This window comes from Periophthalmus magnuspinnatus, chromosome 14, assembly GCF_009829125.3.
Source record: "Periophthalmus magnuspinnatus isolate fPerMag1 chromosome 14, fPerMag1.2.pri, whole genome shotgun sequence".
Taxonomy (NCBI): domain Eukaryota; kingdom Metazoa; phylum Chordata; class Actinopteri; order Gobiiformes; family Gobiidae; genus Periophthalmus; species Periophthalmus magnuspinnatus.
In genome coordinates, this window is record NC_047139.1 from 20,007,785 (window position 1) to 20,027,714 (window position 19,930).

General features: G+C 38.8%; 3 protein-coding genes across 4 annotated transcripts; 1 reads left to right on the forward strand and 2 right to left on the reverse strand.

Moving 5' to 3' along the window:
- Nucleotides 1–285: 285 nt before the first annotated feature.
- On the reverse strand, nucleotides 286–11,034 carry LOC117380941 (cytotoxic and regulatory T-cell molecule). 2 transcript variants are annotated; one of them, XM_055226826.1, is made up of 13 exons: nucleotides 10,884–11,034; nucleotides 7,630–7,743; nucleotides 7,365–7,517; nucleotides 6,435–6,557; nucleotides 5,251–5,415; nucleotides 4,841–4,993; nucleotides 4,284–4,388; nucleotides 3,371–3,424; nucleotides 2,283–2,345; nucleotides 2,122–2,169; nucleotides 1,877–2,026; nucleotides 1,692–1,772; nucleotides 286–559 (listed from the first exon to the last, which is right to left on the reverse strand). In XM_055226826.1, exons 1-13 carry the CDS (start codon nucleotides 10,948–10,950, stop codon nucleotides 381–383), a joined length of 1,455 nt encoding a protein of 484 aa, XP_055082801.1. In that variant the 5' UTR covers nucleotides 10,951–11,034; the 3' UTR covers nucleotides 286–380. The 2 variants fall into 2 exon arrangements, with proteins under 2 accessions (XP_055082801.1, XP_033833664.1); XM_033977773.2 differs by having other exon boundaries at nucleotides 7,600–7,743.
- Nucleotides 11,035–13,541: 2,507 nt separating this feature from the next.
- LOC117381338 (heat shock cognate 71 kDa protein) lies at nucleotides 13,542–17,948 on the forward strand. Its single transcript, XM_033978290.2, has 9 exons — nucleotides 13,542–13,678; nucleotides 14,200–14,414; nucleotides 15,319–15,524; nucleotides 15,600–15,752; nucleotides 15,825–16,380; nucleotides 16,446–16,648; nucleotides 16,839–17,037; nucleotides 17,116–17,348; nucleotides 17,423–17,948. The coding sequence occupies exons 2-9, from the start codon at nucleotides 14,210–14,212 to the stop codon at nucleotides 17,618–17,620; spliced, it is 1,953 nt and encodes a 650-aa protein (XP_033834181.1). The 5' UTR covers nucleotides 13,542–13,678; nucleotides 14,200–14,209; the 3' UTR covers nucleotides 17,621–17,948.
- Nucleotides 17,949–18,176: 228 nt separating this feature from the next.
- Nucleotides 18,177–19,014, reverse strand: LOC117381339 (histone H2A). The gene has a single exon (XM_033978291.2). The coding sequence runs from the start codon at nucleotides 18,887–18,889 to the stop codon at nucleotides 18,503–18,505; it is 387 nt and encodes a 128-aa protein (XP_033834182.1). The 5' UTR covers nucleotides 18,890–19,014; the 3' UTR covers nucleotides 18,177–18,502.
- Nucleotides 19,015–19,930: the final 916 nt, after the last annotated feature.

Genomic DNA, 19,930 nt, shown 5'->3' on the forward strand with positions numbered 1-19,930 from the left:
TGCCACAGAAAGCTCTGGCACCTCTGGTCTTGAGCCAAGCTTTGGGCACAGTGAGAAGGAGCTGGTCAGCACACCTTAGGAGTGTGTATTCTAGATTCCAGGGTGTTAGGGTGAGTGTTGTCCTTTATGACGTTTTTAGTTTATCTCACATGTTTCCTTATTATTGAATTGGCAGTGAAATTAGGTAGATAGGCTCATAAACAAACTCTGACACTGTATATAAGAAAATACAATTTAATGCATCTTGTACAATTTATCAGACAAAGATAGAAACATAGCCTACTATTTACATAATGCACAGTACAGTACTTTTATACTTTTTTATACAAGAAATTTACACAAGAAGAGCTACACATGACCAAAGAACCAATGTTTGTAGTTTATAGCTCTGTTTCCTTGACAGGAGATTTCAGAGGTGGAGCCGGTGGAGGTACTGGGGCTGCAGAGTTATGTTCACTGGTCGTAGTCTCTGGAGGTGTCATGGCAGCTGGGTTTGTCACTGAGGTGATGACTGTTGGCTCCTGGATGACGTACTGTGTGAGTCCTGTGTTGAAGAGCCCTGTCAAACAAAGATATTGCTCAACCACTGACTCATCTGGAACATGTTCACTTCTTAAAACCTCTGTTACTGGGTGTGTATTTGGCCCATGTCATCGTCATAAATATAATTTGTTTACACATTTATATAGTGAAGATAAGAGTACAAAGATTCCCTTGTTGAGCTTTGTGAACTGGTCTGTGCTATCTCAGTAAGCTACTCCTTAGGCCGGCCTCTCCTTTCTCCTGGGGCAAGAAACCTCACATGGGCCCTCATCGACTCCCCTACATACATACAAAGCTATTCCTCACATAAAAAGCTTCACAGGGTATTTGAGAGTGCTGTTTTACTTTTACAGAATAGGCATTACATAGGCCTAAATGTAATTGTTTTTCCTAACCTTAAAACACAGCACAAGATATTTTAATACTGACAGGCCCGTCGACAGAAATTTAGGAGCCTGGGGCAAGAAACCTCACATGGGCCCCCCTCTAATATAAATAAATAGAAAGAGGGTCCAATTCTGGGCCCCTAAGACTAGAACTGTCACAATAACACATTTTGAAGTATGATATATTGCTGAAGTAAATATAGATGATAAATGATAATATTGAAATTTAATTATGCTACTGACACAAAAAGCTTTAAACAGAATTATCCCTCCAAAAAATACACTAAGTGACCAACATTGCTAAACAACATGACCTGCAATAAATTTGTAGTTAGTTTGCTTTGACAGTGAGTAACAGAAGTAATGTATTCATTTTATTCCTTTGTGTATCAAATCTAATCGCAGGATAGAAAAAAATACCAAAAAGTTCCCCATTAGTTCAAAGGAAAAGTCCCCACAGTAAATACTGCTCCCAAAAAATAATCGTTCCATCTTTCACATACTGAACAATCAATGGATATAGGATGTATTGAGACAGGACGACTCCCCTGACTTCTGGTATTGCACTGGGTTATTATAGCTACTGTATATCACTCAATAATTAACTGGAGCAGCTGTCAGTGGCGCCTGAGGACTCCAGTGAATGTTATGTGACTCTGAGCTGAAGCTGTTTACAAAGGTACTGGCCTCCTTAAGTATTTATTTATTAATTAGACAGTGTGGCCTGAAGAGTAAAATAACGTTTATTCCTTAATGTGTTACCTCTTCTCCTTCTGGTGTTTTTCTCCTCTTGGCTTGATTTGGATTTACTGCTGACTTCAGATGACACCGTCTCCTCATTTTCTGTTTAAAGCGAAAGTAAAGAAACATTTTGTAGTTAATATCACTTGATGTCATATACGGTTGTGTAGATTTAATGCTAGATCAAGAGAAGTTTTTTTTCATACCTCGTTTCCAAATGATGTGTGCTTTCCTCAGTTTGATGCCTATAAATATAACGACCACCAAAAGTCCGACCATAAGGCACGTGATCAGGAAGACGAGAAGAGATGTGTTTGAGTCTTTCCCTTCCCTCTTTTCCACGTCATAGTCAACTCCTGCTTAAACACATTTTAAATATTATTTTACACCCATCAATACTCAGTTTTATAATTTTATTTTATTTTTTTTTAAAAGAAAAACATTTTAATACCTGTACTGTTCCTTGTGGTTTCAGTAGAGGAAATGTTCACTGTTAGCCCTTCAAAAAAGAGACAGAATTAACATGATGAAAAACTAGTCTGAGCTTTTTCTGTAAATATGTGACTACATGCAGTTCCAATTTATACCACTAGATGTGAACAAAGAACTTACAATTGCCTGAAGTGTTTAATGTTCCGCTTCTTTCTGTGGTTGAGTTCACTGTAGAGGCCTCTTCTGACAAAGACAAAATATTTTATTCAGTTGTATTTATTTGTAAATTGAAGAAACGTGTTAGTGAGGTAATAGTGTCGTGATGGCACTAAGGAAAAGGCTCAACACTTTTAATGCAGAATAATCATAGTTTCTTTAATATTACGTGGTTCTATAGTACTGTTTTTTAACAATGTGTATCTAGTTTCTATACTAGTCTTAACAGTGGTGAAAGGTAACGAAGTACAAGTTTTAAAATACTGTATGTAAGTAGAATTTTTATGTGTCTGTGCTTTACATAAGTACATTTTACAGTGGATACTTTTTACTTTTACTTCACTACATTTGAGAGCAGGTATCTGTATTTTCTACTCCACTACATTTTTTAACAGGACTGAAAGTAAAAACTACTTTTCATATGATTTGAGGGGTTATTTTTACCATGTTCGTAATAACATACTGACTAAAGATTTTTAGTTGAAGCTTCGGCTTTGAGCAAACGAAATAAATACACAAAATTCATGAGAAAAATTAAGAAATTGATTCATATTGTTACTGTGACCAGAAATTAACAACATTTGCGGGAAATCCTTTTACTTTTCACTCTTAAAGTAAAGCATTTTTAATTGGGTACTTAAATGCTTTTACTTAAGTAGATTTTTTCATGTGATACTTTTACTTTATTTGAGTAACTTATTACCTCTGTATCTGTACTTGTACTTAAGCAACAAAATTGAGTAGTTTTAGTAGGATTTTGTCTCTTATAGGCTAGTAAATTATTACCTCTGTATCTGTACTTGTACTTAAGCAACAAAATTGAGTAGTTTTAGTAGGATTTTGTCTCTTATAGGCTAGTAAATTCACTCCGTATCACCCTTACCTACTACTGTGAAACTATTATGAGGTGAAACTGCAGCTTAACACAGGAAGACCTTTATGTGGTGCTATGTAAAATGATGCATGCTGGGAGCCTGGCATTGTTTATTCATGTCCATATATGGAGAATTAGGGCATGTTTATGTACTTTCAAAAGTATAAAGTATATTTACCAGTGCTGTTGATTTGTGAGGTGTTCATAGGGAGCTCTGTAGTTTCCACAGCATCTACAAGAACAAGCAAACCACCATTTTAAACTGACTCATACATTCACTGTTAGTAGTTTAGTAGGAGTAGTAGTAGTAGTAGTTTCCAATCGTCAGTGATAAGCTTGGGTCTTTTAATGGAGAAGTCTACAGTTACTTCTCTATCTGTAAAAGCATGTGGTTTGGTTAGTGGTGGAAGAAGTACTCCAGTTTGTTGCTTAAGTAAAAGTACAGATCCCGCAGCAAAACAATACTTAAGTAAAAGAAATAGTAGCACATGAAAAAAATCGACTTGAGGTTTGGAGATCTAATGAAGCTTCTAATGTAGTGATTTTGATGATATTTGTGTTGAATTTTGTTCCATTTGTAGCATCTTTTCTTTGTATATTTTTGTTTGCTCAAATTGAACATGTTAAAAATAAACCCTCAGCCTTTTCAGCAGGTCTCAAACAGTTATAAAAAGCACCTTAACTTTTCAGTCCAGTTCAAAAATGTAGTGGAGTAGAAAGTACAGACACTGCTCTCAAATGTAGTGAAGTAAAAGTAAAAGTATCCACAGTAAAATATACTTAAGTAAAGTGCAGTACTTTACTACTTGTACTTTGTTGCATTCCACATTTGTTACATTCCACCACTGGGTTTGGAGCAGAGTTCAGATTTCAGAGGAACAAAATGTGCTGTTTTTATGTTAAACTGTAATAATTAAAACCCCGTAAGTAAAGATGGATGATTGTGAGGAAAAAATCCTGAGGTTTTGTTTTTTTTTGTTTGTTTTTTTTATTTTTTGAACAACTTTGAACATTACCCATGTCATTCCTCAGTAAACACATGATTTGAGCATGTGCAATGTAAAAAGTCCATCTACACTATGTGTTCTCACCTGTACTGGACTGTGGAGTGTTTCTAGAAATCTCTGAAGTCAGATCCTGTTTTTCTGCTGTGGAGGCTTCAGCAGCTTTCTCTTCTGTTGTGGGTAAAGAGTTTCCTGGAAAACACACAAAATTCCACTTCCGTCAAGAAAGCACATGAAGTATATTCTTAGGAAAACTAAAATTGTAACTAGTTTCCCTGAGCACAGTTACTTGAGGAGATGGCAGAATTATTGGAAACACTTATCCACACATACAAAATACACACACGTTTCAATTTGGATTTTGATACTAAGGCTTGATACTTGATGCCAATTTGGACGCAACAATTTTTTAAATGTTTTCAATTTCGGGTGTATTGTTTATAATAAAATATGCTGCAAAAATGACAGAGCCCAGACTATGGAACAGCGCCTTTTGCCTGTCAGAGCCACTCAGTCTCACAGTTTAAGCCTGAACTGGAAACCCACCTCTTCTCCCTGGCATTTAATACTAGCTACACAGGATATCTTGGTGTTATATTGTTTTTTTCACTATATAAAAATAAGACATTTTTTGCCCAATGTACCTGTACTAAACTGTGGAGGAATGGTTGAAAACACTGTTGTAAGAATCTCATTTTGTGTTGTTGTGGGGAAGTGGTCACTAGTTGGTTCTCTTGCAGTTACTGGTGCTGGCGTTCTCTCTGGAAAGGTTGTAGTTTTCGGATGTCCTTTTCGTTCTGTTCAAAACACATGAAATTTCACATAAATCACGCTTTGATACAGAAAATCAAAGTAAAAGGTCACCCGAATCACACGTCTGCTTTTAGGAACCCGTCATATTTGCAAAAAAAGGAAGTAGCATAAGGGGTTTTTAGCTTAGTTTCTTAATCCACCTACACGTCATGAGGATAAAACGTCAACATAACAGATAGAGGTTTGTTGTTCAATTCTTAATTAAAATAGGAAATGCGAATTAGTAATAGCTAGTACTTACTGTTTGGTCTGATGTTGACGAAGTCCATGAGGGGAATCCATGAGTGCCAAGCCGGGTGTCGCATTATGCATTTTACAGCGAAGGTCTTTTCAGCTGGTTTAACATAAATGGTCTGAATAGAAACATATTTTTTTTCCAAAGGGACCATATGGATTTGTGTTTCATCTGTGGAGAAAACATTCGATTAGTCGTGTGATTTTGATATCAAGAATATGGCGGTCAAAAGTACCGAAAATCAGATATGAATCAATATTAGGGCTAGTATCGAAACTACTCATTTGAGCAGGTATTGCACCTAAAAAAGCCACATTCACAGGACAGAAATTAACTTTTCCTGAACAGCTTTAGTATGATTTTGAGCAAAGTCAGGACCAAGAAGACCATCCGAAGACCAAATGAACTAGTATACGTCCATGGATCATTATGGAACCTACCTGGACGACTGAAGGATTACACAGATATAAGGACACAGGGGAATAGAAAAGAAAGTACTACTATTTAATGTTGAAAATCACATTCTATTGTCTAAAGAAAGTGTGTTTTTCATGGTATTGGTGTCAGTGTTGGTATTGAGTCTATTCCTTAGTATTAAAATAGAGTTTGAAATCTTAGTATCATGACAACACTACTCATGAATAATTATTACAGGAGATTATTTTTATATCATATCTATAGTTACCATTTTACACATGGCCACTTACTACCCATAATAGTGTTGTTGTATTGTATTCTTACTCTTGTGTTAGATTTAAGTCTGTTTCTATGTTATTTCTGTTTATTTCTGCTTGTATATTTGTCATCTCGTGCTAATCTTGAACTATGCCTTGCAACACTAGAATTTAGCAAATAAATATTTTCTTATCTAATCTAATACATTCTTGACTGATTTGGAAATACCGAATAAAAAGCAATACATAAAACAGATGTATGGACAGTATAAAGAAGTGAAGTTCATATCTTCATTTACGGACACAATAGCGAAATAAAAATACAATATGAACAATATGAACATTTTAAGACCAAAATGACTGGTCTGACAGCAGCAAATACAGAGAGAGAGGCAACAGTTCTGGAGGTATACCCAGATTAGCTACATCCATTTATATCTACAGTTTATGATCAAGACCAATGTTATTATTTTATGCTTCTATTTCACTTTAAACCATGGCCATTTGAAAACTCACCATGGAGAAACTCCAGTCCATTCTTGAACTTCCAGGAGAGATTTGGAGGAGAATAATTGGCCTCAGCTGTACACCTGATGACAGTCCACCCCTCGTGGGTTGTACGTTCAATCCGAGGCTTGCCTATAATAAGAAACAACATGAGAAATGATGACCGTGTATGTGACCATTTGACCTCTGCCTCACTGCCTTGGTATTTTTCAGATATTACAAAATGAAAAGTAAATACACAAATATTAAATAGGTCAATAGAAATAAACGGGGGATGATGGCTTTTATTTTGGTCTGTACTACCTAATAATGCATAAAGGTAAAGTTTAATTTCAAAGGGAATGTATTCAATCTTAGAAACATTTTTTGTCCATTTTTGTTTATGAAAATAATATCTATTCTAGCCAGTGTAATTAATGTAAGCATATATTTCGTTTTCTATTTTATTAAATATGATAAAGAAAGGAAAAAATATCACAAGAGACTGAAAAACATGGCAGATTTCTGTAGACTAACTGAGTGACGCACTAAACTCTGTTAATCTGAGGTGAGATAAATATGATTTTATTTGTAAATCATAGGTGACCAACAAGCTCTTTAATTTCACATGTGTCACTGAAATAAACAAATCTGATTGGACGATCATGTTTGGCGATGTGATGGAAGGCACGGGGCCCAGACTGATATCTCTCTGTATAAATAGAAGGAGCAGGGGCGGTGTCAGGGAGGGGGGCACTAGTCTGTCCTAGAATGGTCAATACATCCACATAGCCCCCCCCAAAGATTTTTGCCTCACTTTCATAGCACAACCAATCAAGTGAGCCCGCACATTGACCTTAGCACCCCCTTAGCTCCTCCCACCAAAAATATCTGACATCGCCCCTGATACACAGAGATTTTCAACCTCCATCCAAAAATATCTGACAGAAAATCACTGACCTATCACTGTAACATTCACTCTCTTGCTCTCAGCTTGGGGGAGGTAATGGGAGCAGGTGTAGATCCCTCCATCACTGAACGTAACTTTGGAAATACTGATGCGGAATTCGGACTCAGACAACTTATGAAGTCTGTAGCGTTTGTCTTTCACACCTGTCGTAAGAAACAAAAACAACAACGTTAAGACGGGTCATTCGGACTCGGTTGAACACAAAACAGACTGCATCCTTTTCACCTTGAATCATGTTGAAGAACATAATATTACCATCTGTGTTCCTCCACTCCACTGCGTGATCGGGGAACTGGCTTTTGAGGGGGCAGTTTAGGTTTAGTGTGTGACCTTTCATCACTGATATGTGCTGCCAAACTGCAAGTGACACTGAGGAAAACACAGATGGAAAAGGTTTAAAACACTCAGTTACAGATATTAAAATACTCAGATATACCTCAAAAGCAGGGCTATTCTTATTCTATGACTAGAACACTGAATTTTTATATAGTACTTTTCCAGATTCAAGTCACTCAAAGCACTTTACATCAAGGAACCACCCACCCATTTACACACACGTTCATACACCAGTGTACACAGACACTATGGGCGAGGTGATGACATAAACTCACATTATACTGTATACCATTTAAATTATTCATTACTTTTACTATTTTCCTTCTCGGACTGTTTTTATGTTAGGGGGGCGACGTTACACTATGACTCATTAATTCCTACCACTATAAAAGGTAAAACGAGTGAAAGGAAAATCAAGGCCCCCCTCTACCAAGTGTGTGACAGGAAGCTATGTGGTCAGCTTCAGTCTGACAGAAGAAGCTGCCCTCGTTTGGCCTTTTACTTGAGGAGATAACGTGTGGGATTGTTGCGGGTAAATTGGGTTTTCACACAGGTACTGCAGTACAGGAACTTTGCAATGTGTGAAAACATGTCCGAATAGGAGCAGGGTGCAAGCTGAGACTTATTAAACATGCACCTTAACCAAAGGTGGAAAGAAACTAAGTAGTAAAGTACTGTACTGTACTGTACTCAGTAGAAGATGCAGTACTCAAAGTTGTTACATAAGTAAAAGTAAAAGAACAGATACAGAGGTAAAAGGTAGCTCAAGTAAGTTTTTTAAAAAGTCAAAAATCTACTTAGGTAAAAGTATTTAAGTACCTGTTTAAAAATGTGCTTTAAGAGTAAAAAGTAAACGTATTTTAAGTGTTGTTAAATGTAGTGATATTAATTCAAAATGATACATATTTTGGTCACAGTAACAATAAGAATCAATTTCTTATTTTTTCTCATGAATTTTGTGTATTTTTTTGTTTTGTTGTTTTTTTTGCTCAAAGCCAAAGCTTTAACTTGAAAACTTCAGTCAGGATGTAAATCATATGAAAAGTATGTTTTACTTTCAATACTGTTTAAAAATGTAATGGAGTAGAAAGTACAGATACCTGCTCTCAAATGTAGTGCAGTTTACTAAAATGGACATATTTTACTTTTACTTCATTATATTTGAGAGCAGGTGTCTGTACTTTCTACTCCACCACATTTTTTAAATGGACTGAAAAGTAAAAGTATTTTTCATAATTGTTTGAGACCTGCTGAAAGGGCTGGGGGTTTATTTTTATCAACTTCACAATTTGCGCAAACTAAAATATACAAATAAAACTAGCTACAAAAAACTAAAAACACAACACTGATGCAATTGTTTCTGTTTAACAAAATTCAACACAAATCTTTATCAAAATCACTACATTTGAAACTTCATTAGATCTCAAAATTTGCACAAAATACTTCTACTTTTGACTCTTAAAGTACATTTTTAAACAGGTACTTTAGTACTTTTACTTAAGTCAATTTTTTCTTGTGATACTTGTACTTTTACTTGAGTACTTTTTACTCCGCTATCTGTACTTTTACGTAAGTAGCAAAATTGAGCACCTCTTCCACCACTTCCCTTTACCAGTATTTATTATGTGTACTTTCACTTTGGACTACTGGGGAATTTTGGTTATTTTTTGGCGATATGATAAGAATTAAGCTGTACAAGGTTGAGTTAGTAACGTCGATGACTCATTATAAACAACAATATTCCCCTCATTACTGTTGGCAGAGGTCAAACTGGTTAAAAAATACCAACACCTGAGTCATTTCTTTTATAAAACTGTGTAAATAAATGTGCTGGGTCGGGGGACACAGGGCTCAAAACTGGGACTGTCCCGGGCCAATGGGGACGTTTGGTCACTCTATATGAAACTCAAATGCATTTTGAGTAAAGATATCGCTGATTCATAGATGTAATAAGAACCTGCTGGTAAGTTTATCAAAAACCAAAATAAACAGCTTTGTATAGTGTAAAAGTAACTTTTATAATGAATTTAACCATAATATACAACTATAGACTATGCAAACAACAAACATGGGCTCTGTACTCACTGAAATATACTAATAACCAGTGGTGGGTGAAGTACTGAGTTTTGTTACTTAAGTAAAAGTACAGATACAGAGGTAAAAAGTTACTGAAGAAAAGTGTACGTATCACATGAAAAATTAACTGAAGTAAAAGTATTTAAGTACCCGTTTTAAATGTACTTCAAGAGTAAAAAATAAATGTATTTCACACAAGTGTTGTTAATTTCATAAAGTGTAAATGTAGTGACATTGATAAAAAATTATACATATTTTGTTCAACAGTAACAAAACAAATCAATAATTTTGGTTTGCTCAAAGCTAAAGCTTGAGCTCGAAAACATTAGTCGAGATGTTACCACGAATATGGTAACAATAACCCCTCAAATCATATGAAAAGTGCTTTTTACTTTTATCTTATTAACATAATATCACATGTACTGTTATAAATATAGTAGAAACATATGGAGACCTAAAAAACAAGTACAAAGGTGTAATCAGTGAGATGTGACCTAGTTGTAAACAGCAATATTAATTATGATGTTAGTTTATTCTGAATTCAGACAGTGGCTCAGTGGTTAAAGCACTCATCCACCAACCAAAAGTTCAGAGGTCCGAATCCTTGTATCATCTAGTGTATATACTGTTGTTGTGTACCTTTGTAAGACACTTCACACACTTTGCCTAGTATGACTGTGATGTGTGAGTGATTAGGTGAACACTGGCAGCCGCGCTTCAGTCTGTGGCTAGAGTGAGTGAGTAATGCCTACAGTGCGGGACTTTCAAATGGTTTGTTATGTAAAGCACAATATGTAAGGAAATTCAGCTATTATTACTTAAACTATTGTAAATCACTCACTTGTAATTATTCAGTTTTGATGTTTTTCAGATTGTGAGGATGTGATGATGTCATTCTCCCAGAGAGGAGGTAAGACACTACATTGTAATTTGCCATGAAAGATCCAAAAGTTAAAGTCACAAATTTTGAACCTGATCATTTCTATTATCATTTAGACCCAAGAGCTCACTGTATTATAACAAAAACAGGATTTTAAGAATATTCACTTTAGATGTCACCTAAAGCCCATTGATTCAGTGTGTTGAGGAGCACTCACCCTGCAGCTGAAGCATGAGGACACACAGCTGTAGTTTCTTCTCCATCTCGCTGCTGCATAGACTCATGTGAGTCTGTATTTCCTCTTCTCTTAACTTTTAAACATTGCGGCACCTCGTGGTGGAGGGACGCTTCCATGACATCACGGCTCTGTGGTTTCCACCAAGTTTCTCTCTCATCTGACTCTCAATAAACAACAAAGGGTCAGAAGGTTGAAGTTACACAAATCAGACAAATAATCAATATTCAAATGTTTCATTGTGATGTTATTGGATTAGTTTGGCTTTTTATAAGAACTGATTTGTTCCTCAAGAAAAGTTTGTATAACAGCTGAATAGTTTGGTTGTTTGTTTGTTTTGTTTTATCTATGGTAGGAAAGGGTTTAACCGATCTTGTGTTATTTAGTTATGTTTAAATTATGTAAATGTATATTTTCTAACTATGTAAATTTTATATTTCACAAATTGTTGTGATTTGAATTCTGTCTAAAGCACTTTGAGTCGTCTGTGTACATGAAAGGTGCTCTACAAATAAAATTGATTGATTGATATATTTTAGTTGTTTATCATCACGGTAACACATCAGTTGTTGGGGTTCAAATCCAGTTATGCTTTATGCTTTCTTGTCCCAGTAAGGAAATTTGTTCTCTGCATCTCTGCAGTGTCTTTGCGTTAAAATTGCATTTGGCCCATCCATCAGTGTCTTTGGGTTAAACCTGCATTTGACCCATTCTTCAATGTCTTTGGACCCATCCTTTAGTGCCTCTGGGTTAAACCTGCATTTGACCCATCTTTCGGTGTCTCTGTTTTAAACCTGCATTTCACCCATTCTTCAGTGTCTCTGTTTTAAACCTGCATTTGACCCATCCTTCAGTGCCTCTGGGTTAAACCTGCATTTCACCCATCTTTCAGTGTCTCTGTTTTAAACCTGCATTTCACCCATTCTTCAGTGTCTCTGTTTTAAACCTGCATTTGACCCATCCTTCAGTGCCTCTGGGTTAAACCTGCATTTCACCCATCTTTCAGTGTCTCTGTTTTAAACCTACATTTCACCCATTCTTCAGTGTCTCTGTTTTAAACCTGCATTTGACCCATCCTTCACCCAGCCAAGACAAACTGTTAGGAGCAGTGGGACCTATCTCTAGTTCCTAAGCCAGTCTTGGTCAGTACAACATTAGCACCTCAGCTGGACGATTTTGTGGTACAAGTTTTTGATTGGTGGAAACTGGAGTGCCCAGGGGCCCAGAGGAAACCCGTCTAGATGCAGGAACAAAAAAACTCCACAGTGAAAGTCCTGGGTGACCGAGAGTCATACCAGGAACCTTCTGACTGTGAGGCAAAGTCACTGTACCACTGTTGTTTATCAAGCAGACTGTTGCATAAACACAGATCACTTAAACTGTTGCTAGAGTTTAGCCTAATGTGAAATGAAAGTCAGAATACCCAGCCAGCAGGGCCTGCAGTAGCACGACCTCTTGACTACATGCCAAAGTACAAATACTTTGTCAATACTAATCCACACCTTGAGAAAACAGCTCCTCATTTACAGTTATTATAAACAGTGACTCTGCACTGGGTGTGGAACATAGAGAACAAAGAGATCTCTGGTCTGCCTCAGAGTGATAGAGGAGAGAGCCACGTCCCTACGGCTCCCATGCTCATTTAGAACACAATAAAAAGTCAAAATATGCATTACATAAATAAGAATAACAACAATATATAAATAGAAGCAAAGAAACATTAATACAATTTGGGTAATATTAAAGGGGTCATATCACTGCTAATTTATTATTTTGTGTTTTGGTTCTCCTGACGATTATCTAATCAGAAAGTACAATGAGGCTCTCAAATGGGTTGTCAGTTTCAATGTTGAAATCCAGACGGTTAAAAACAATCTCTTGCTGATCTTAATCCTCACTACCTAAACCTCAGCACCTGCACACTATAGCTGATCCTTAAAGGGCCATATTATGCTATTTCCTGATCTATGTTTTAATGTTGTTTCCTCATTACAAACATTCCAGGAGTTGTGTTTTGTTTTATTCACATATGATTAACACACATCATGCATATTTAGTTATATTTTAGTTATATTTAGTTCATCTCTCAGAAGCACTCCACTCCGTTCCACTTTGTAATGTCACTCCATACAACTTCACTACAATCGTTTGATGATTTCAGCCCTGGAATTGCTAAACCCTTCTGAACTAAACATAAAAGGTAGCTGTTGAGTTGAAAACTACCACTGCATGACATTACAAGGTAGAACAGAGCTTTTTGAGTTTTGGAGATGTAGACAGACAACAAAAGATGACTCAAACATGTGATGAAGAAACAAATCACAACTCCAGGTATGTTTATGAAGAGTGAACAACATTCCAACATGGCTAAAACCTCACAAGTCAAGTCAAGTCAGGAGTCGATTTCGCGTAATATAGAACCTTTCTTTGAACAGACACGTAACAGCACCAACATTACTATTATTACTATTCCAGAAAGCAGTTGTACATGACTCCTGCAGCTGATGGAAAGCCCTAGAACCTCCAAGTACCCCTGACATCAGCTGCACTCAGGAAGACCGCAGCGCTCTCAGCCAATCACAGTGCGCACGCGTGATCCAGAATGTACTAGAAGCGCGAGGCCGGCCCGCTCTGAGCGCTGATTGGCTGACGCTGACGCTGGCATTACGCACGCCTCTTACAAAATAATCCTCCACTTCATTCTGCATCGTCATATTATTCTCAGATTTAAGAGCGACGTGTTGGCTTGTGATACCGGGACAAGCAACGTTTTCCAGGTAGGAATGATATTAATCCTCGTTAATATTGTTAGCATATAGGGATTTGGGCTACAGTTAAAGAAAATAACGGTTTTGTCCTCTCCTCGTGCAGCCTTGTTATCATGCAGCAGCTCTGACAGAAGTTTCTAGAAGCTAGCTTTGCTATGAGGATTGAACCATAACATACAAAGATATTTCTCAAGTGGATTAGGGTTTGCAGAGTAGTAATCCGGGTATTTGCACTTGATTAGCATAATTTAGTAGGCTGGATTTTGCAAACTGTTTATGAAGAAGGATCTTTACTGCAGAGGCATGCTTGTATAAGTTGGTACAGGGGGTTCTTTTGTTTTCATTTTAGTATTGGTATTTAGTAAAGAATGTGCACTAATGTTATATAGCATAGAGAGCTTGTGTATGGCTGTTATTTTGATTTGAAGAATATAGCATCATAAAGAGTTTTCATGTCAGAAAAGGGGTGAAGAGTGACATCAACAAACATGGCACACACATGACTTCTGTATGTTCCTTTTCCGATTCAGATAATAAACGATGTCTAAGGGAGCCGCAGTCGGCATTGATCTGGGGACCACCTACTCCTGTGTGGGGGTCTTCCAGCATGGCAAAGTGGAGATCATCGCCAACGACCAGGGCAACAGGACCACACCCAGCTATGTGGCCTTCACAGACACAGAGAGGCTGATCGGAGACGCAGCCAAGAATCAGGTTGCCATGAACCCCACAAACACAGTCTTCGGTAAGGATTACAACTGGATCATCTGATAGTCAACATAAATTATACATACATGTTTTTGTGGTACTGAGAATATTCTAGTTTATTATTTACGTGATTTTAAATTGTGAGTTTACCTAAGTCTGCTTAAAGTTGGTTTCGATAATATTTATACTCGTGTTTTGGTCTATAAGTTCTGTTTCCCCTCCTTTCATGTTCTTATCATTAGTTTTATAGGTCTTATATTAAGCTAAACTCTTGACTCTTGTGAGCTCTAAGACATGTTTTAATGCTGTTACCTCATCATAAACATACCTGTAGTTGTGTTTTGTTTCATTCACACAAGTTTGCGTAACCCTTTATTAGTCTGTGTACGTCTGTTAAGCTCAAAATGCCCTGTTCCACCTTGTGATGTCATGAAGAGTAAGTTTTGAAGTTAACAGCTGCCTCTTAATTCTTAGAGCTTGGGAATTCCAGGGTTGAAATTATCTAAATGATTCTAGTGAAGGTGTATGGAGTTTAAAATCACAGTGGAGCACTTTGTGTATTACCACATGACATCACAAGGTGGAACAGTGTGTTTAAATTTGAGAGAAGAACTCGGCCTAAATATGCAGGGTTTGTGTGTTAAACATGTGCGAATGAAACAAAACACAACTCCAGGTATATTTGTGATGATGAAGCGACATAACATAGATTAGAAAATTGCGTAATACGGGGCCTTTTAAGTCTCTGCAGGACCTCCATAATTAGTGTTGAAGTTGTTTTATACTTAATGAATAGAAATTAGCCATAATGTCAGTCTATCCCCACTTTAACTAAGAAGGAAGCAGCTACAGTTCATATCATTCCCATGTATATCGCAATATATTACTATTAATGTGACACAGCTCTATTACTAATGCACACTACTATTTACCACTCCCAGATGCAAAGCGTTTGATCGGTCGACGTTTTGAAGACCCAGTTGTTCAGTCTGATATGAAGCACTGGCCTTTTACGATCATCAGTGACAGTGGACGTCCTAAAATGCAGGTGGAGTACAAAGGAGAAACAAAAACCTTCTACCCAGAGGAGATCTCATCTATGGTTCTGACAAAGATGAAGGAGATTGCTGAAGCTTATCTCGGAAAAGTAAGTAGCCTGTCTAAATAGACTAATTTTTCTATTGGATGAATGGCTAACAGCATTTTTTTTTTCACTTTTTAGTCTGTGTCAAATGCTGTAATCACTGTACCTGCCTACTTCAACGACTCCCAGCGCCAGGCTACAAAGGATGCTGGCACCATCTCTGGCGTTAATGTCCTTCGTATCATTAATGAGCCCACTGCTGCAGCTATCGCCTATGGTCTGGACAAGAAGGTACATTTTTGTACAAATATAATGCAGTTTTGTGTAGTGTATTTTGAAATGCTAATTATAAATGTGCATTAGGTGGGTGCTGAGAGGAACGTGCTGATCTTTGACCTTGGCGGCGGCACTTTCGATGTGTCCATCTTGACCATTGAAGACGGCATCTTTGAGGTCAAATCCACAGCTGGTGACACTCACCTCGGAGGGGAAGACTTCGACAACCGCATGGTCAACCACTTCATCGCAGAGTTCAAGCGCAAGTACAAGAAGGACATCAGCGACAACAAGAGGGCAGTGCGACGTCTGCGTACGGCCTGCGAGAGGGCGAAGCGCACACTGTCTTCCAGCACCCAGGCCAGTATTGAGATCGACTCCCTGTACGAAGGAGTGGACTTCTACACCTCCATCACCAGGGCCCGCTTTGAGGAGCTCAACGCTGACCTTTTCAGGGGAACGTTGGATCCAGTGGAGAAGTCCCTCCGAGATGCCAAGATGGACAAAGCTGCCATCCACGACATCGTGTTGGTCGGGGGCTCCACTCGTATCCCCAAAATCCAGAAACTGCTCCAGGACTTCTTCAACGGGAAGGAGCTCAACAAGAGCATCAACCCCGATGAAGCTGTGGCCTACGGAGCAGGTAGGTTAAAGGGGAACAGATTCTGTGACCAGGAGTGTACCAATGTGTAATGTGTTTGTTTGTAGCTGTCCAGGCCGCCATCCTCTGTGGGGACAAGTCTGAGAACGTGCAGGACCTGCTGCTCCTGGACGTCACCCCTCTGTCTCTGGGCATTGAGACCGCCGGAGGAGTCATGACCGTTCTGATCAAGCGTAACACCACCATTCCCACAAAGCAGACCCAGACCTTCACCACATACTCTGACAACCAGCCCGGAGTGCTCATCCAGGTAGGGCTCCTCACACGGCTCAGTGTGTGCTCTCGCTGTGATGACGTTTACTCCAGCCATTCGTAGTTTCCACCAGAGGTCGAAAGATCAAAGATGGTGCAGCCCTTCCTTGGATGTCTGAGCGTAAAGCTCTATGCTTATGAACAGAAAAGTGATTGTGGATTTCTCTAAAACTGTACTTCTCCAACAGGTTTATGAAGGTGAGCGTGCCATGACCAAGGACAACAACTTGCTGGGCAAGTTTGAGCTGACGGGCATCCCGCCCGCTCCTCGTGGTGTTCCTCAGATCGAGGTGACCTTTGACATCGACGCTAATGGCATCATGAACGTGTCTGCGGCAGACAAGAGCACCGGAAAGGAGAATAAAATCACCATCACAAACGACAAAGGTCAGTTTCTGTCTGAACAAGGTTAAAGTTAAAACTAAAAGAAAGAATATCTAACCTCTTCAATGTCTTTAAAACCAGGTCGTCTGAGCAAAGAGGACATTGAGCGCATGGTTCAGGAGGCTGAGAAATACAAGGCAGAAGACGACGTACAGCGCGACAAGGTGTCTGCAAAGAACGGACTGGAGTCATACGCCTTCAACATGAAATCCACTGTGGAGGACGAGAAACTGGCCGGCAAGATCAGTGACGAGGACAAACAGAAGATTCTGGACAAGTGCAATGAGGTCATCAGCTGGCTGGACAAGAACCAGGTTAGATCTACTTCAATACAACACATTTGTTAAAGTTAGTTCCAAGTATTAACTGTGTCATTAATGTATTCTAGACTGCAGAAAAAGATGAGTATGAGCATCAACAGAAAGAGCTGGAGAAAGTGTGTAACCCGATCATCACTCAGCTCTACCAGAGTGCGGGAGGGATGCCAGGCGGGATGCCAGGTGGGATGCCAGGGGGCTTCCCAGGGGCTGGCGGTGCTCCATCAGGCGGAGGCAACGCTGGACCAACCATTGAGGAAGTGGATTAAGGAGCTCTGTTCTGCTCCCTTTGTCCTGTTCTAAAATAAGCATGAACATTCACACAGAAATGCGGTCCGTATAAGGTCAGAGTTATAAATGCCCACATGATAAATATACTGTTGAACCACAAACTTACACAATGGAGCACTTTGTTCATTCTGAGTTCAAATGTTGAGTAAGAAAATGTCTTGTTCATCCCATGCTGCTTTTCAAGTCCTGACTTATGTTAAACTCCCTGGCATGGTTTTGTGGACCATGTGTTATTGTTTAGCTTTTTATTTTTGGTTTAAAATATGTTGTATATTATGTTAAATAAAAAAGATGGTATGTTTTTTGCTTTCTGTATTAATTGATTATTCATAAATATAATTGCCAAACGGAACCAATTATTTTACAGTGTGCATATAGTAATTCAAAATCTATGGTTATTACATATGAACAAATGAAAATGTTGTATCCACATCTAAAAAGAAAAGAATCTGATATGACTCACTACTCTAGTGTTCTATTGCCCCCTCTTTGTGCCTCTTGCTGAGCACCCGGATGAAAAGCCAAAAATGCGTAACACGTCAGTTTACTTGTCCAGCATCATACAATTTATTCAAACTACATCACACAAATCACAGTAACAACATTTAGCAGCAACTCGAAACAAATACCGCCCAAACCCCCTCCATCAACACATTTTGGTCCAGAATCCATAATGAACCGTTTTTCTTATGTAGAGACCGACTCCATCTTCTGAAGGAGAGGCTGAGCTGCCTGCGAACCGTCCCAATAAACGGGATTATTCATGTTCCAAATTGAAAATCGTTTTGTCCGTGAAGAATTAAACAGAGTGGGTTTGACGAAGGGGCAGATATGTCCTATATTTCACCTGTATCACTGTATTACTTGCTCTTGGCCGGTTTCTCGGTCTTCTTGGGCAGCAGCACAGCCTGGATGTTGGGCAGTACGCCTCCCTGCGCGATGGTCACACCCCCGAGCAGTTTGTTGAGCTCCTCGTCGTTACGCACGGCCAGCTGCAGGTGACGGGGGATGATACGGGTCTTCTTGTTGTCTCTGGCCGCGTTTCCCGCCAGCTCCAGGATCTCAGCGGTCAGATACTCGAGTACAGCCGCCAGGTAGACCGGAGCTCCGGCGCCCACTCGCTCCGCGTAGTTGCCTTTGCGCAGCAGCCTGTGCACGCGGCCCACGGGGAACTGTAGCCCAGCTCGGGACGAACGAGACTTCGCCTTTGCGCGGGCTTTGCCTCCGGTTTTCCCTCTGCCAGACATTATGGTCACAGTGATGATTAACACAATACAAATGCTGTGCGCGTTCAGGTGGATTCAGCGATTTAGGCTACGTAATGACATCAAAAGGAGAAGATATTACGCACGCAATCCACTCTGATTGGTGCGTGGAGCGTCAAAGAGGCGCACCAATGGGGTAGTGCGTCCTTGTGCCTGGACTTTATTCTGGAAATCAGTCCTCCAATGGCGCAGGGGGAACAGCACACTATCATTTGCACTTGCTTGTTATATATACAGGTGTGTCTATCAGCGAAAACGTTCTGTGCCCAGATTCAGTTAGGAAGTTAAACAAGCTTAAACAAAGGTTGAATAAAGCGAAATCTTTTGTCTTTTAATGTGGATTTAGGGCTCTGTCTAATGACACGGTGTGGAAGCAACAGGTGCAGAGGTTAGAAAACAGCATCATGTTTGTGCTCATGTTTTAGTCCACACTGTTTTAGGCTCCTCCAGGACAGGACAGAGGCCAGAGTCATTTATTTCATGATCCACTGTTAGTATGAATCCTCATGTGATGGTATTTCTGCCAAACAATACTAACACAAAGTCACTGTAATCATACGCTATCATAGGTAAACATTTACACTGTGTTTTTAGCTTGAGTCCAAGTTCAATGTGGAGAACTCCAAGTGCAAGAGCTGTGTGATTTGGGCTGTAAACCACCTCAAAAATATTGTAATTGGTGAAAAAACTATAACCTATATTTAATACATCTCTAACATGTTAGTGCCATATGAACAGCCTCCTGCTGGTGCCCAGAGCCAAGATTAAACATGGGGAATCAGCATTTCAGTTTTATGCAGCTAAAACCTGGAACAGTCTTCCTGAAGATGTGACACAGGCCTCTACTTTGTTTAAATCCAATTTCCAAACGGTTCTGTTTACCTGTGCATATGACTGAAAGGTTTTTATTCTGCATGCTTCTCTTTTAATGTTAATTTTATGATGATTATTTACATTTTGATTTGTTATATTGTGATTTTAATGTCTTTCTTATTCTGTAAAGCACTTTGAATTACTTTGTGT

Bases quoted from the DNA above. Each gene is read 5' to 3' on its own strand.
- LOC117381338 (XM_033978290.2), top strand. From the start codon at position 14,210: ATGTCTAAGGGAGCCGCAGTCGGCATTGATCTGGGGACCACCTACTCC. The intron at 15,525-15,599 runs GTAAGTAGCCTG...TTCACTTTTTAG, and splicing joins CTGAAGCTTATCTCGGAAAA to TCTGTGTCAAATGCTGTAAT. The intron at 15,753-15,824 runs GTACATTTTTGT...AATGTGCATTAG, and splicing joins CCTATGGTCTGGACAAGAAG to GTGGGTGCTGAGAGGAACGT.
- LOC117380941 (XM_033977773.2), bottom strand. From the start codon at position 10,950: ATGAGTCTATGCAGCAGCGAGATGGAGAAGAAACTACAGCTGTGTGTC. The intron at 7,518-7,599 runs GTGAAAAGGATG...TTCTTACGACAG, and splicing joins GTTCTTCAACATGATTCAAG to GTGTGAAAGACAAACGCTAC. The intron at 1,773-1,876 runs GTATGAAAAAAA...CGCTTTAAACAG, and splicing joins ACACATCATTTGGAAACGAG to AAAATGAGGAGACGGTGTCA.
- LOC117381339 (XM_033978291.2), bottom strand. From the start codon at position 18,889: ATGTCTGGCAGAGGGAAAACCGGAGGCAAAGCCCGCGCAAAGGCGAAG.